At 46.8% G+C, this 17,341-nt stretch overlaps 1 protein-coding gene across 1 annotated transcript; it reads right to left on the bottom strand.

The window, feature by feature from the left end:
• Positions 1-3,848: 3,848 nt before the first annotated feature.
• CSTL1 (cystatin like 1) lies at positions 3,849-8,608 on the bottom strand. Its single transcript, XM_045528415.1, has 3 exons — positions 8,370-8,608; positions 5,017-5,127; positions 3,849-3,932 (listed from the first exon to the last, which is right to left on the bottom strand). Exons 1-3 carry the CDS (start codon positions 8,586-8,588, stop codon positions 3,849-3,851), a joined length of 414 nt encoding a protein of 137 aa, XP_045384371.1. The 5' UTR covers positions 8,589-8,608.
• Between the last annotated feature and the right edge of the window lie 8,733 nt (positions 8,609-17,341).

Raw genomic sequence — 17,341 nt, 5'->3', positions numbered from 1 at the left:
CCTAAAGTGTGAAATGAGGAGCAATAATACAAAGAACTAAGATGAGGCCCTTGTTAGGATAAGAACTAAGTTGAGAGACGTGCCGTATTTTTGTAGGCAAGTGCACTTTCTAATTCCAAGCTCCAGAATTAGACCTCCGCCCCCTTGTGCCAGCAACATTGGACCAGAATAGGTCTGTCCATGACCCCTCTTCTCCTGGAGGAGCAAAGGAAAATATGTGCCCCTGTAGGAAGGAGGAGGATGTGGACAAGAATGCCCACTTTGCTCTTCCCAAACAGACCAATCATATTAATGCCACCAGGAGAGGAACGATTGAGGAAGGGAGGAGCCCAGAGTGCCGTAAAGGGGGCTCTCTGCCCATGGATGGCACCAACGGCTTGATCCAGGATTTCAGACAATGTCACCAGGCTCGTCCTACTCCACCTCCTCCACACGGTGGTGTCAGGAAGGCTGCCAGCAGCTCACTGGGTCACGTCTGCCCTCACTCACACCCACTAAGTGAGGGGGAAGAGCTCATCCCCAAGAGCTCAGGCAAAAGCCCTGGGGTTTAATAACACTGACAAACTCTGGGGACACCATAGAAAATACACACACACACACACACACACACACACACACACAAAGCATTTGTCTACCCGAGGGGAGAGAGAGTTGGAGCATTTATCCAAATGGTCTAGTCAGTAGTGGCCGAGAGTGGCTCCTAGGGGAAATTAATTTCCTAGTACTGCTGGCCCAGGGTGGCTCCAGGGCAGAGAAACCAGCAGAGAGAGGCCACAGATAAAGGGGCGCAGGCGCTGGCATTTGGAAGTGGAGCTAGTGTGCACAGAAAGGGTAAGATCTGAAGAATCTAGTCAGAGCGCCAGCCTGATACCGTCACACTTGTGAACTGAGAGGCAGAGTAGCCATGTCGAGTCTCCACCAATTGCAAATAGCTGGGAGCTTTGAAAGAACAATTTTTTTTGGCTTTTATTCTCCCTACAAAAGTTCTGGAATGCTCAGGACCCTGTCTCAGGCAGGGTCCAGGTGGGACTCCCCTCTGTCAAATGTCTGGGATAACGCAAAACTGCAATTTCCTCATCTTTCACTGAGAATGACAGTACCTACTTCTTGTGGTAGTTCTAAAGATTAATGATGATAATGCATAGAAATTGCTTAACTCCATGTCTAACACAAAGCAGGTATTCAAATAAATATTAACGATTAGTAGGGATACTGTCAGTAGCAGTGGTAATTTAATATTAATCAACATTCAATACTCTTCTGGCATCTTGGCTATTATGGCCCCAAGGAAGGGATTATTATCCTTGGGGAGAAAGAAAAGAGAAGGTGGAACATTTGTGCTCATTAATCTCTTGGCTTCTCAGACAATATTGTCTTGTTTTGTACTTTTTTAGTAAGTATATAGTCACAGGAAGTTACAAAGGTAGAACAGAGAAGTCCCCTGTATCCTTCATCTAGTTCCCCCTAATGCTTACATCTTATGTCATTATAGGAAAATGTCAGAGCCAGGAAATTGACATTGGTACAGTGTGCGTGCATGCCATTTAGCCCCGTGTGTACATTCGTGTAACTACCACCACAGTGAAGACACGGAGCTAGTCCATCACGGAGATCTCTGTTGAGCTGCTCTTGTATACTCAATCAGCCCCCAATCAATGCCCCACTCCTGCCATGGGTGCGTGCTTATGCCGACCCCTCCTGTTCATCAATTATAAAAGTAAGGTGGGTGGGTGGGGTGGGGAGAGTTCACTTTTAAAAATTCAAAGCTGTGCTGTAAAGTTTGGTAAAACATTATAAAAAGAAGACGTTGTCAATGTGAAATTGCATAAAGATAGAAATTGAGCAATTAGATTATGTAAATATAAAAAGTAAGAACCTAGAGGCTGAATACGATTTCAATCAGTAAGTAATATTAGAAAGGCAAAATAAGTAAAACAGAAAACATATTAAAAGGTCTTGAGCAAAAATAGCTAAAGGCTGAACATATGCACATCCTATTATCAACCAATTTCCAGCAGGCGTGTACCCAACAGAAACACGTGTATGCCTCCACCCACGTCCATGTCCATTACACACATACAAATATGTTTATTGTTAATAGTTATTATCCTTAGAAGCTGAAAACTACCCCAAAGTACATTATCAATACAATGGATAAATAATCTATGGTATATTTGTTTACACAAGGGAATTCTACACCAAAATAAAAGTGAACTGCAAGTGCAAACATCAGCATCGACATGCTGAATGAAAGAAGTCAGAAACGAAAGAATATATGTTGTATGCATCCTTTTCCAAAAATCCAACCCATATGCCAAACTAAGCCGGGATGTTAGAATCTGGACAGAGGTTACCTTTGGAGGCTCCTTGCCCAAAGGTTGCTGTTTCATAGGGTTGTCAGGATGACAAATGAGACGATGAGGGCAGCAGGCCAGTGTCAGGTGCCCAGCCAGCCCTCAATGCCATTAGATTTGCAGAACTGGATGCTTTCTGGCTTTCCCCCCACCCCTCAGGAAAGTCACCAACTTTAACTCTTTTCCTCCCTGCTCTCTTCTCTCTCGGGCCCTTCTGGCAGACTCTTGCTTGTGAGTTCATGCTCCTCCTCTAGTACAGCCTCCCAGGTTGCCAGGATGACTGTGCTGGCTGCACTGGTGCCTGGGAAGAGGCCGAACAGTCGAGGGTACACTCAGTACACCCTCCGCCCACGACCATGCCCCATTTCTGGTCTAGTGTGCATCTTCTCTACTCAACTGCGGGTCACAGGAGGGGAGAAAGCAAAGGTCTCATTTCAGCAGCAATGAGAACATGGGAGGCTCAGTGACTCTGTGTGGAAAAGACTTCACAAGGCAGCCTGAACTGCTGTCCTTAGAAAGGTGAATGGCAATGGCGGCCATGGCTGGAGTCTGGGGACTTGGATGGCAAACAGTCCCTTACGCTGATAGAAAACTTTCCCCGCATGATAGGAGGGACTTAGAGTGTCTGCACTGTCTGTCCCAGCGATGGGGCTGGTGCTGAACACCCGTCCACACCGGGAGTCTGGAATTTGGGCAGGTGCCAGGCAGAGGCTGCCTACATGACCAGCCCCCAACAAAGACCTGAGTCTTAATGAGCTTTCCTGGTGGATGACATTTCACATATGTCACAGCTTGCTGCTGGGGGAATTAGCATGTCCTGCGTGATGGCACTGGGAACAGACTCTGGAAGCTCCGCCTGCTCTTCCCTGGATTTTGCGCGTGCATCTTTTCCCTTTGCTGAGTTTGCTTTATATCCTTTCACTGTAATAAATGACAGCCATGACATACCCTGAGTCCTGTGAGTTCTCCTAGCGGGTCACCCAACCTGGGTTTGGTCCTCAGAACGTAAGACACACTCACAAAGACATGCGTGAGCCACAGTGCTGCGCGTGTCAGAGAAAGAACCGGGGCTCCTGCACACCTGGCCAGAGGTCAGGGATGTGCCTGGGTCCAGAAAAGCCATAGAGAGATGGGCCGAGGTAAAAGGAATGATGAAGTTTCCCCAAAGATTATCAACATTCTGTTCAAATAGCGCGAGCCCTTAAAGACCGCCGAATGTGTATGGGAGTGAGTGTGAGTGTGTGAGATCTCAGTATGAGCAAGTAGATGGGTGAGTGTGAGCAGGTGTGCAAGTGTGTGTGCACATGCGTGGTGAGAGTGTGAGTGTGGCTCTCGGTGTGTGCTGAGGTGTGTGTGTGTGTGTGTGTGTGTGTGTGTGTGTGTGTGTGTGTGTATCAAGACCCCAGTGAGGAAGACAAGGTTCTTTACAATTTTATAACAGCCAGTGCACAGGGCGGCCATCTGAGACCCTGTCGAAGGACTTTGCGTGAACCCTCAGTCCTCCTGGCAAGAGTTGTTCCAGAGCTGGTAATATTTTATCCAGGGCACGGTGTATATCAAAGAGTTGCAAATCAAACTCTGAAAATGGAAGAAGAAAGAAAACGGACAATCAGCTTTGGGGGAAATGTTTTTTTTAAAAAGCTCCTGCTCCTCAGGCCTGGCTTGGGAATCTGGAGCCGTCACCGTGGCTGCTCACTGACCATGTGGGCACAGGAGAAGCTGCCCACAGAGACACGTGGGGGCGGGAGGGAGGCCAGCCAGAATAGGAACATCACCCTGGGTTCATCCCACCCAGCAAGTGCACCCACAGCCTGCGGGACCCACACAGGTGCGCCCGGAGCCCGCAGCCTAGCAGGACCCTGGGATGAAGGGCAGGCAGGACACTGAGTGCCAACGGCATTGTCCCCTGCCCCCCCCACACCTACTCCCAGGCATAGGGAGAGACCTTGGTATCTGCCAGCTTGCAGGGAGTGCTATCAAGGGACCAGGAAGGCCAGGGGCGGTCGCTCATGCCTATTCCTAACATTCTGGGAGGCCAAAGGGGGAGGATTGCTTGAGCCCAGGAGTTCAAGACCAGACTGAGCAAGAGTGAAACCTGTATCTATTGAAAATAGAAAAAATTAGTCAGGTGTGGTGGCGTGCACCTATAGGCCCAGCCACTGGAGAGGCTGAGGCAGGAGGATCGCTTGAGCCCAGGAATGTGAGGTTACAGTGAGCTATGATGATGCCACTGGACTCTAGCCCAGGTGACAGAGTGAGACCCTGTCTCAGAAAAAAAAGGACCAGGAAAAACAGAAAAATACAAGGAAAAAGTTGGACGTCCTCAGAGACCTGTAGAGTGACAGCCAAGACCAGAACAAGGATCCCAAGGAGAAGGAAACACCACTTTCACCCTGAAGGCCCAGGCTGGGTGGGAGAGGAGTCCAGAAGCGGGAGGCCTGGGTCCAGGGCTGTGCCAGCGTGGGCTGGTGAGACTGTCCAAGTAAAAAGCCTTCCTTCCTCCTCCAGGAGCCTCGGGAAGTGTCAGACAGCCCCGGGGCTGGGACCTAGTGGGTCCCAGCCATACAGCTGGAAGAGGTGCCAATGTCCAGGTAGTGCTTTTCAAAGTGTTCCCTCTTCCCTATTAGGTCAGAAGCCCCGTTCGGATGGCCCCACCACACACCTTTTTCAGCTTCTTTCTCTGCAGGGGGCAGGAAGGATACTTTGTGTCATTCTTCTTGCATGTGGTCCGGGCAATCCTCACAGTGACCATGTACTCCACTCCTGTTGTCAGCTGCCGAGAAGCAATCGCACTGTCAGTTTGGCTCCGAGCATCCACTGGCTGGTTCTCTCCTGCAGAAGCTAGGACTCAGAGTAAAGCCCCCAGAGCCACAGTCCTTGTCCACTTGTCCGCCAAAAACAGCTCCCTTCTCCCCTCCCGGCTGGAGGGGACACAATGGCAGTTAAGGCCGCTGCCCCCCCAACCCCATGCCTGTGCTCTGGACTGTGCTGTGGCAGCCACAGGGAGCTTCTCAGCCATCTCCTTTCCGCCCTCAGGACAAGGGAGGGAACATCAAGCTGAGTTGCCACTGCCAGGTCTCAGCATGGGTCTCCTGAGGCAGACAGCCAGCTCTCAGCCCTGCCCTCCCAGGCCCTCAGCCGTGTCCTCCCCTCCCCCCCCTCCTCCCCTACTAACCTGAAGGACTGCAGTTGAGCTAAAAGCATGCATTTGGGACTCAAATTGATTTAGGGCACCCATTTCCCTTTTACTGACGCTATGGCCATGAGCAAATTACTTAGCAGCCTCCGTTTCTTCAATTACATAATTATTTTAATAATTATAAATTATTAAATGTCTTAGCAAAGCATCAGAAACATTACTCTGAAGCAGCAAGGGAGCTAGGAGAGCAACAGAACAGAAACCAGAAGAATTGTGCTGGAAATCCAGCTCTATCCCCTGCAGACTCTGTCACCTTGGACAAGTCCCCTCCGCCTCCCTCAATCTCAGTTTCCTCATCTAGAAAATGGGAAGAATAACGCTGATTTCCTCCTGGGGTGTGTGAGGATGAAGGAAGGGGGCGTGGTGGATGTGTAAGCCACAGAGAATACAGGGCAGGGCCTTTCCTGTGGGTGTGATTTTCTTCCTTCACTCATGACCAAGTATGGGCCTGTGAACACTGGAGAGGTTGAAGGTACGTCCCACACCCAGCAGCAGAGAAACTCAGGAACTGAGCTGGACTCCCCCAGGTAAATGTGCACTAGAGAATCCTGTCCTGGTGAAGCAAGAAGCTCCTGGAAGGCCCTGCTGCTGTGCCCAAATGTCAGCAGTTGAACCAAATGAGATGGCTTGGTCCTCTCTGTGGTGGTGACAGAGGCAGAGAGTGCCCACGCTGTTCCTGGGAAGACTACACCCTTAGAAAACTTCAGGGCAGGCCGGGCGCGGTGGCTCACGCCTATAATCCTAGCACTCTGGGAGGCAGAGGCAGGAGGATCGCTTGAGCTGAGGAGTTCAAGACCAGCCTGAGCAAGAGCAAGACCTGTCTCTACTAAAAATAGAAAAATTAGTACACCCTGTAGTCTCAGCTACTCAGGAGGCTGAGGCAGGGATGGCTTGAGCCCAGAAGTTTGAGGTTGCAGTGAGCTATGATGATGCTGATGCCACTGCACTCTACCTGGGGTGATCAAGTGAGACTCATCTCAAAAAAACAAAAAAGAAAAGAAAAAGAAAGAAAACTTCAGGGCAGAGCAGCACGGTCACACTGACCGTCAGCATACTCTGTACGTATGAAAAAACTAACACAACGATCATAAAGTTAACTAACATCCCAGTATGCAGAGTATTTTCTTATTCATTATTAGACTTGATTGTTAAATAATAATAAGAATAGTCCTAATAACAGCAAATATCTTTACAAATGCTACTAGATGTCAGCACTGTGCTAAGTACTTCCCTCCAATTCTGATTCACCTTGCAGGGGAGGAAACTGAGACCTGGAGAGTCTAGATGTCACTTGACCAAGAGCCCAGGCACAGGCAGCCCACCCGTCCTGCCTCCTGCACCCCTCTGTGAGGTATGTGGACAGACACAATTATGTCTGGGTGTGGGGCTGCCCAGAGACCCATGCCAAGATCACCAAGGGGCAGGCTCACTCTGTCCACTTATCAACTTGAATGATATCAAAAGTTTGCTCATAAACTCTTCTTTAACAGTTAACTGTTAATGATAATGGGTTGACTTCACAAGACGAGCCTCCTTGGAGTCTCAGATTTATGCTTCGGAAACTGATCAAGGACAAGCCAAATGAGCGACCCAGCCACCTCACAGTAAAAGTGCCTAACTGAGCCGGGACCCGCCGGACACCTCGGCCGTGATGAGGCCAGTGTCTGTGTCACCCTACCCCCCATGTGCCCTCCCGCTTTGCTGGTTTTCCAGTTACAGTTGTCCTTCTCTCTGGTCAGAGACCCTATTCCCTAGCCAGTTGTTTTTCCCAAAATCTGGCTAATTGAACTAAGACACAGTATTGCCTCTGCCTTAACATATACAGTCAGCCCTCTGTATTCCTGGGTTCCACGTCTTGAATCCAACCAACCGTGGATCAAAAATATTCAGGAAGAAAAATGGATGGTTGTGTCTGCACTGAACATGTACATTTTGTTCTTGCCATTATTCCCTGTGAACTATTCACATAGCATTTACATGGTACCAGGTATTATAAGCAATCTAGAGATGATTCAGAGTATACAGAAGGATGTGCATAGTTTATAAAACACACACCATTTTGTATAAAGGACTGGAGCCTCTGCAGGTTTGTTATCAGGGTGGGGGTGTCCTGGAACCAGTCCCCCACGGATATGGAAGGACGACTGTATAATTTACTATCTGACCTTGAGGGAAGGAGGTTGGATCAATAAAAGTGGCTCTCAAATTTTCTTCCGTCTGTCATCCTTCAATTGATACAGTTCAGAGAAATTTTATATGTCAAACAAAAGAGGAGGTGATCTGGTTGAAGTATATCCCTCACTCCCCACAAGTCCACCTCCCCCCACAAAAAATAAACCCTCTGCATAATTCTGAGTTTCTGGAGAACACAGAAAATCCAGTCTTATATTTTACAAACTTGGACATTGAAGAAATATTGTTGGTGGGGGGAACCTACAGAGAATGTTTGTATTTTGCTAAATGGGACCTCTAGAGAAAACAAAGTCATCCTCATGTGCTGTCACTCACCCAATGTCAGAATGGAAGGTAGTTCTTCCCAGGCAAGAACAATTGAGAACCTCAGTGGATATTTTTGCCTCTGGCTAAGAGTGATGGAGTTAGGGTGCCCTCCAGTCCTTACACCAGCATTTTCGAAGCACAACTAAGGAAATTCTGGGACCTGAACAACTTTAAAACGTGCCCATTCCAAGTGAAGCTGCTCCCCACTTGCAGTCACCATCGACTGGTTCTCTTGGGAACCGTAAAGGAAGCCCCGTGTGTCTGAATGCGCAAGAATGGGGGGTCCTGCCAGTGCCTGGAGAAATCAAGTCACAAACCTGCATCTGACTTCTAAGTAGCTCCTGGACTTGAAATAAGTAGGTGTCATTGCTGGCATTGTTGTAGGATTCAATGAAGAAGTTGAGCGTTGGATCCATGTTTTTCTTGCTCATGGGCTTCTCCTGGAAGCCCTCCCACCTTTGGAAGTGACCCAGCTTGGCTGCCAGGATCAGGGCAACCAGCACCACCAGGAGGTTCCTCCAGCATCCGACCCCCATCTCTGCAGCCTCAGAAGCCACCTGTCCAGCTGCAGGTGGTGCCAGACAGCAGCTCGCTCACTTGTCCACGGCAACCCTTGTCAACGCAGGCTTTCCTGGGAGATGGCTTGCCTGCAATTTAGACAGAGACTGAGACCTGAACCTTGTCCTTCGAAACCCTGACTGAAGACCAGCCAGGGAAATATCCCTGCGGGCCCCCCCAGCCCACTCATTAGTCAGTTCGTTTTCCGCCCATTCATGACACCCATTCAGTTCTTTGGTGATCCAGGCAAGCGGAACTTCTAAACCCCTGCCAAAGTGTGCTAGACCCTCTTCCTGCCCTCACCCCTAGCAGGGAAGGAAGCCCCCAGAACAGACCCATACAGTGCTCTGCAATAAGAGCTGTGTCATGGACAGAGGGATTCCCTTTATGGGAAGGAGGAGAAGGAAACCTTTGAACCGAAATATAAGGACTCTGTAACTAGGAACGAGGGGCAGTACGTTCCACTTACCTACCTTGGGATCCAACTGTCTTACCAAGCCATCACGTGTTCCCTGTGCTTCCTCTAGAGGCAGGTTCTCCTTACTCACCTGCTGGCTATTCTCCACTGATCCTGCCTGCTGGATCCCACTGTACCTGCAGGCTCTGCACTAGCTTTTGCTGTCTTGTTGTCACCCCAGTGGAGCTTTGTGATGTAATCCCCCAGCCTCCCTATGGGGGAGGAAGAAGCTGTGGGCCTTATACAGAAATTAATCCTGCAGAGCCCTGAAGGTGAGGTGTCCTCTGCACACAGAAGCCCATAAGAACGCCCTATTTTTAAAACATTTGTTAAGGTGAGATCCTAACTGGGATCCTACCAGAAAAAGAACATTAATCAGAAAATCAATGAAATGTAAATAAAACCTGTAGATTAGTTAATAGTATTGTACAGATGTTAACTTCCTAAGTTTTCGCCATTGTATTGCGATGTTAACATTTGGGGAAGTGGGAAGGGCATATGAAGGGCATATGAGAACACTTTCTGCTATTTTTGCAACCTTTTTGTAAGTCTGAAATTATTTCAAAATAAAAGTTAAAATATCCAAAACCAAATATATAAAACATTGGTCTGTGAGAAGTATCATGCTGTGGTAGGGGCAGTGCAAGCCTTAGAAACCAACTGTCCTGGTTTCAAGTCCTTTGCTGGTGACCCTGGGAGAGTTACTTAATCTCCCTAAGTCTCAGTTTCTTCATCTATAATATGAGAATGGAGAAAAATACTCATCATGAATTGTGGTAGAGACTAAACAGATGTAGGCAAAGAACTTGCTCCCCAGTCAGGCATTGGTGGGTGCTCACGAACATCTTCCTGATTCTTCCATGACTCTGACCCCACATGTTTAATTGAGGCCATGGTCTGTTGGTCCCCTCCTGCCCCAGAACTCAGGCCATGCTCCACCATGACAACCCTGCAAGGACCCAACACAACATCCTCCCCTGACCTCAGAACCTGCCTTCTTGGGAATTGTCCAGCTAGTGGAGGTGGCATCTGTTGAATTCCCTGACTTTGAGATGCAAAGTGTCCCTGTAGAACAGATAAATAAGCATTCTGAGTAATACGTGAGATTGCTCAGACCTGGACAATCTCAGCCTGCCCTGGAAATCTGGCATACGCTCATCAGACCAAAGACCTTAGAGAAGAAAACTAATGTTCCGTGGGCCATATTAGAAAACCCATGAACATGGGGCAAAAAGCATTAAAAAAAATCTGCTTAAGAAATATGGGAGTTGGGCTGGGCACGGTGGCTCACGCCTGTAATCCTAGCGCTCTGGGAGGCCAAGGTGGGTGGATCATTTGAGCTCAGGAGTTCGAGACCAGCCTGAGCAAGAGCGAGATCCCATCTCTACTAAAAATAGAAAGAAATTAGCTGGACAACTAAAAATATATATAGAAAAAATTAGCTGGGCATGGTGGTGCATGCCTGTAGTCCCAGCTACTCGGGAAGCTGAGCCAGAAGGATCGCTTGAGCCCAGGAGTTTGAGGTTGCTGTGAGCTAGGCTGACGCCACGGCATTCTAGCCAGGGTGAGAAAGTGGGACTCTGCCTCAAAAAAAAAAAAAAAAAAAGAGAAGAAATATGGGAGTTGGTTATGTCCATGAAAACGAAAGTGTCACTGGTAATGTCCGGGGGAGAAAAGGAAAACACAGACGTGGGTACCCCACAGAAGGAGATAAGAAGGGGCGTGCTAGGCCCCTCTGGCAGGAGAACTCCCGTCTCCACCTTGGCTGGGCAACGGTGGAGGCAGAGATGGAGTTTGCTGCCACAAGCCAAAGAACACCACTAGCCTTCCTATCTCCTTACATGGACATAGAATGGGGAGAAAACAGGATTCCAGCAAGGTCCTCAGCATAAAGGGAAAACAGGGGACTTGGTAAAAACCACGGAATAAAGGAGAAATTGCTGGCCTGGTGACAGCCACGGAATAAGGGGAAATACAGAGCAATTTAATGTACATAAAATAAGGGGAGAATAAAGGGCCCTGTCGTGCCCGCGGAACATGAGGAATATTGGACGTGTCCACATAATATGGTGAAAATAAGAGGCCTGGCTACAAATTAAGAGGAAAATATTGAGCCTGGTGAAACCCATGCAAAGGAGAAAATATTAAGCCTGATTTTTTTCATGCAGTGAGGCGAAAATAGGGTGCCTGGTTATGTCCATGGAACAAGGACAAAATAGAGGACCTGTTTGTTTTCATGTAACAATAGGAAAGCAGGATTCCTGATTATGGCCATGAAGTAAGAGAAGCCTGCTGGCCTGATTATGTCCATGAGAGGAAACGTGGAGACTGGCCATGCTCATGGAATAAAAAGAACCCAGGGGTCTTAATGGCCATGAGATAAAAAGCAGTTGAGGGGCTTGGCTATGTCTCTGGAGAAGGGGGAAATAGGTCCTGTTCATGTCATAAAAATAGGGGAAAATAGTTGCCTCCTCGTGTTCACAGAATACGGGGAAAGTGAGGCTTGGGTGTGAATGTGGGATAAGGGACCCTAGTCCAGTCCGTGGGAAGGAGAAGGAAGGGGCCCCTGACTGTGTCCACATGACAAGGTGACTGCAGGGGCCCTGGACATGCCCATGTGTCATGAGAAGAAACCTAGCTATGTACATGAAAGAGGGAGAATAAGGGACCTAGTTGTGCACATACAGGAAGAGGAAAATATTAAGACTGATAATGTCCATGAAATAGAAAAAAGTATGAGGTCTGATTGTTTCCATGGAATAATGGGAAACAGAAGCCCTAGATATCTAGAAATAAGAAGAAAACTGGGACCCTGACAAATAATGGAATAATAATAAAAAAAAAATGAATGCTCTGGTCAGGTATAGTACTAAAGGAGAAACAGGATACCCTGGTCATGTCCATGGAATGAAGAAGAAACGAGGGCCTGATCATGTCCATTTAATAGGGGGAGACAGGGAGCTGGTCATGTCCATGGACTAGGGCAAAGTAAGGTCTCTGGATAGTTCCATGGAAAGGGGAAAATAGGGAACCTGGTTACGTCCATGAAATAACAAAAATAAAGGCCCTGGGTAAATCCATGGCCCTGGTTATGTCTACAGAACAAGGGGAAAGGGAGGACCTACTTGTTGCCTGGTTACTGCCAAGGAATACTAGGCAAGTAGGGGCCTGAGTATTCCCATGGAATAAGGGTAAATTAGGATTCCTGGGTATGTTCCCAGAAAACATGACAAATAGGAGCCTTGTTTTCATTGATGAAAGAAGGGGGAAATACGAGCCCTGATTATATCTTGGAACAATAGGAAATATGAGGTCTGTGTATGTCCATGGAATACAGAGGACCAGGAGGGACTGCAAAGGGGCATGAGAAAGCTTTAGGTGATGGATAGTTCATTGCATAGACTGTAGCGATGATTCCATGGGTGCATACATATGTCAAAACTCATCAAATTGTGCATTTTAAATATGTGCAACTTATTGTACGTCAATGTATTTCAATAAAGCAGTTTGGATGGATGGATTAATGGATGGATGGGAGGATGGGTGGACGGGTGAGTGGATGAACTAAACACAGTGCTTCCTATGGAATAGATGCTCCATAGGAGGTCTCCTGCCCCCACTGCACCCCTTTTCATGGCTGATGCTTGGAGCACTAAAGGAGAAAGGGCTGCCCTTGGCCAAAGCCCCATAGGTGCAAGACTGAGAACAATGAGGCCTGCGCCAAAGTCCCTCCCACCTGCATGTGCCCTGGCCACCTTATCATCTGCTGCCACCCAGAGGAAGACAGACAGCCTGTTTGGGAGTTGTCTCATAAGAAAGAGGAAGTCGTTCCCAACAGCCTTGCAAACCTGGCCTCCTGTCTCGTGAGCTGGGAACAGGCCACTGCTGGACCAGTTATGGTGGCAAGTGGATGGGACTCATCTTAAGTCACCCTGGGGCTGGGTGCTGCGTGGGTGACATGGTGTGGGTCCTGGGGGCCTCTATGAGCTACACAGCTTCCTGTTTTTGACTGTAGACAACCAGACTTGGGATTTATCAGTCCAGTCCCCAGAAGAAAATAAGCAGAAAACAAGCAAAGGGATGAAGTGTGTTGTCACTGCAGGCAGTAAGGCTCTGCTTGTGCGGCCTGAGGAGCCTGCAGACAAGGGAGTTTCCTGGCTGTAGCTTTTACTCACTCACTCTCTGGTAAACACGGCATCGGTGCTGGGAGAAGGGTCACAGTGGGACACTGTCTTCAAGAACATACATCTGGTATCTGGAATCTGCTCCTCACTCTGGAGGAACAAATAAGCCCTTATAAACACAGTTGGTTTCTTCTCTCCACTCTCCTTTTTTTTTTAATTTAATGTAGCATTATTTGATAAGCTGTTTTTTGTCCCCTAAATAATTCGGTTCTAGGCTGGCTACTGGCCTGGATATAACCTGGTCAGGAAGCAAATTTATCTGAGACCCCGCCCCCCCGCTGCCGGGGTCTCAGAGATGGCCCAAGCAGGAGCAGTCGGCAGTCTGAGTGCCTGCTCGAGGGCTCTCCCAGGCACGGCTGCAGGAAGCAGCGCCCACTCCCATGGGCATCGGCAGAAGGACAGGGTGACCTTGGCTGGAAATGCCCTCTGGTCCCAGGAGCAGGCCAGCAGCAGGCGCACAGAATGTCAGCAACGAGAAGGTGGTGCTACAGATGGCTGCGAACTGGCTTTGCTCCAAAGAGCCTCAGCGTACAGTTTCTCTTTCCAGACTGAGAAACCTGAGCAATCACAAGGCTCTGAAAGTCGGAGCGTGTCACAGAGGCTGTGCATTCTCCCTGTGTGTGTAAGACTTCCACCTGGGGATGTGAGATGGACAAGGACACCATCCTCCCGGCAGGTCATCTTCCTGGTGGATGGGGCTTGTTGGCAAGTCATCCTCCTATCCAGCCTTTGGGCTCCTTTCTGCAGATGTTTTCCACGATGCAATATTGATTTGCCAGCTCCTAACCAGACACTGCATTTAAATAGACATCAGGTCCCATTTTGAAAGCAAATAAAACGCAGGCAGGTTCTACAGGCTGTGGCACTCCTGCTTTCTCCTGCTATCTTCCTGTTTTTCTGTGAGAAGATGACCGTCCCCCTGAAGCAATCAGCAACAAAAAGCTGAAAAGGGCCAAAGGTTTGCTGAAATCTTTAAGTCTTCAAGTCCTTTGCCCATTTCTCCATCTGGTGGTTTCTCTTTCATTGATTTGTAAGATTTCTTTACCCTTAATAAAGTCTTTTTTGAGTATATGTGTTGCAACATCTTTTTCTGGTTGTGGCTTGTCTTTTCATTTTATTTATGGCACGTTGGTGTAAAAAATAGTAACCTTAATGGAGAGAATGTATTGATTTTCTCTCTTCTCGCTTGCATTTTTGATGTCTCATTTAGGAAATCAAGGTCATAAAGCTACTTTCCTGTATTTTCTTCTGAAAGTTTTAATGTTTTGGATGTCCATAATCCATTTAGATTTTTGCGCACAGTATGTTTGTTAATGTTTTGTTCAGAATTTTTGTATCTATGTTCGAGAGTGAAACTGACCTATGATTGTTCTTTCTCATATTGTTCTTTTCTATAACCTTGTGTCTCAAGGTTATACTGGCCTCACACAATGAAGCGCGGAGGTACCTTCTTCAATACATATTGTTGCTTCATTACTCTCAAACTTGTGGCTCACAGCACTATAACGCATATCTGGATGAAGTTTATCTGACACACACTTGCTCCATCAGGCACATGGCAGCCTTCTGTGCTTAGGGACACCAGACAGCACTTCAGCACTATGTTTGGTGGCCATTTTAAAAAGCAAGCTCACCAATAAGAAAAGCACAAAAATGCAAAAACGTGGGACTAAACAGGTTGAAAAAAGGACACTTAACAGCGTGAGAGCTGGACCAAGAAGGCAGAGTGTCACTGTGTTGGCCTCAGTGGGTAACATATGTGTCAGACCACTCACGCATTCTTTTGCCACTCAGGGAGTGTACATGAATGACCACGAAAGCACCACAAGTATTGATTTTAGGATTACAAGTAAATTTTAGCAAGGAGGTAAATTTGCAAACGTAGAATCCATGAATAACAAGGATTGACTGGATTTTCAAAGCCAGTTACTGCTATGCAGAGTAGGTTGTAAAGACTCAGTTCCTCCTGACTGATGAGGAGGAGATGCTGGCACCATCCCCTAAGCAGGCCTGGGCCGCGTGGTCCAGTTATGGGAAAACTCACTTCTTAGGACAGACTTGAATCAAAGGAGCTAAATTTGAAGCAACTCATATGCCACAGTGGGAAAAGGTTACGTAAAATTTGATTCATTCAATTATCGGCCATTAACAATCAATTATAAAGACTTACAGCAACACGGAAAACATGTTTCATAAACAAAAAATACAAACTATAAACATACATCCTAATATCTACATGTTTGTAAGTTTTATGGATAAAGATTAGATAGGAACACACACACATATATATGTGTGTGTATATATATATATATATGAAACATGAAAACAGTCTCATTGGATAGGTAGAATTATGAATGAATATCTTTTTTCCTAAAATTTCTCTTAACATTAAATAATAGTATGAAGGGAATTCAAAGGGTATGTGGGAAATAAACCATTTTTTCCTTTAAGTAATTGTATTTGCAGCTCAGAACCATAACTTTGAGAAGAATTTTACTAAGCATAGATGAGAAAGGTCTTAAAATATATCATATAAATAAAAGTTATCATCTTTGTCTTATGCTCATTTGCCATATTTAAAAGGATCAAGTTAATTTCAAAACTTGTAAGTAGACTTTCACATCAACTAATGAAAAAAATAACATTAAATAATGACAATAATACGTATTTTCTCATAAGCATTTATATTAACTTAATTTACCATTTTTTGTTTCCCTTAACAGATATTTGTGTATATTTACCTTTTCTAATTTTTTGATCTAAATTTTATAGAGTAATTTTTTAAGAAAACGTTAAATAAGATTAACAAAGATACATTTGAGAAAATTTGTGACAATTTTGACACAATGTGAAATGTCACCCCCTCCACACACACAAACACACACACATATAAACTAATGTTTAAAAACTTATTAAAAATTCACAAAAGATACTTTTCTAATTGTCCCTCTGAAATTTGTCATTCAAATGCTCTTGGATTTTCCAAGTGTATGAGGAAATGAAAAGAACCACTGTAAATAGAACAATTTAATTCTGCCCTTAAAGTTGCACAACCTCATCCACAGAGATGGAGGACATTTATTTTCATTAATGCATCCCTTGAAAGATTTGGGATGAAGAGGCTGCTGGAATGGAGCCCTTTCTTCCCTGCCTGCTGAAGCAGGGCACACTGCTCACACTCAGAGCCACTTGTACTATTGCAGGTAGGACCAAGGCTGAGCTGTCATTGGAGGAGGCAGCTGAAGACGTGGGCAGGGCCCCTCAGGGCAGCAGGGGCCACATGAGGTGAGGGCTGCTTCTCGGCCTGGGAGCTCCAGCTTTGCAACTTTGTCAATGCAACCAGAGCGGACCAAGGTGAGGACTGACTCCCTAACTTAACTGGGGTGGTTTTAAAATGTCTGCAAATCCTTGCAGACCCTCCCATCAAGAGATGGCATCTAATTCCCCTTGCCCTCAATGTGCACAAGGCTTCTCAATTTGCTTCAGTGAAGCAGAAATGATGTCCCATAACTTTTGATACAGATCTTTGCCTGGTACGCTCTCCCCTTCTATGAACACGTACAGATAACCTCACCTTTTCTCCATATGGGTCCTTTTCTGACCCTGCCTCTCTTGGAGCTGGTGTTCTCAAACGGCTTCAGTCCTCCCTTGCTGGGCCATTTCTTGGGGAAAGTGGATGGACACTAGACACTCCAGTCCAGTTTTCTGTGTCTGGAATTCTGAGTGTCCAGGTGTCCATCTGCTCACAGGGAGAGGCCAGCAGGTTCTGTTGGTTCAGCCTTGTTCAGGGTGCAGGCTCCTCCTTTCCTGCTCCATCTTCTCAGAACTGCCTGATGCCTTTTTCCTTTGTTGTTACACATGTCCGGAGCTGCTGAAAGGCAAGGTGCACTCAGGCCAGTGCCATCCACTGGGACTGTGCAATAATAAAAATGTTCTCTAACTGTGCAGTCCGATGTGGTAGTGTAGGGAGGCAAGACTCCACCTCCATCCTCATTGGGTCCTGCCTGAGTCCAAGATTTAAATTGACATAAGACAGATTAACAGGAGAAAAGAAGACACATGCATTTAATATTAGTTTGACGTGGCTTGG

The sequence above is a fragment of the Lemur catta genome, chromosome 17 (genome assembly GCF_020740605.2).
Source record: "Lemur catta isolate mLemCat1 chromosome 17, mLemCat1.pri, whole genome shotgun sequence".
Taxonomy (NCBI): Eukaryota; Metazoa; Chordata; class Mammalia; order Primates; family Lemuridae; genus Lemur; species Lemur catta.
Note: the sequence above shows the minus strand (reverse complement) of the source record. Positions and strands in the feature narration are given on the sequence as shown.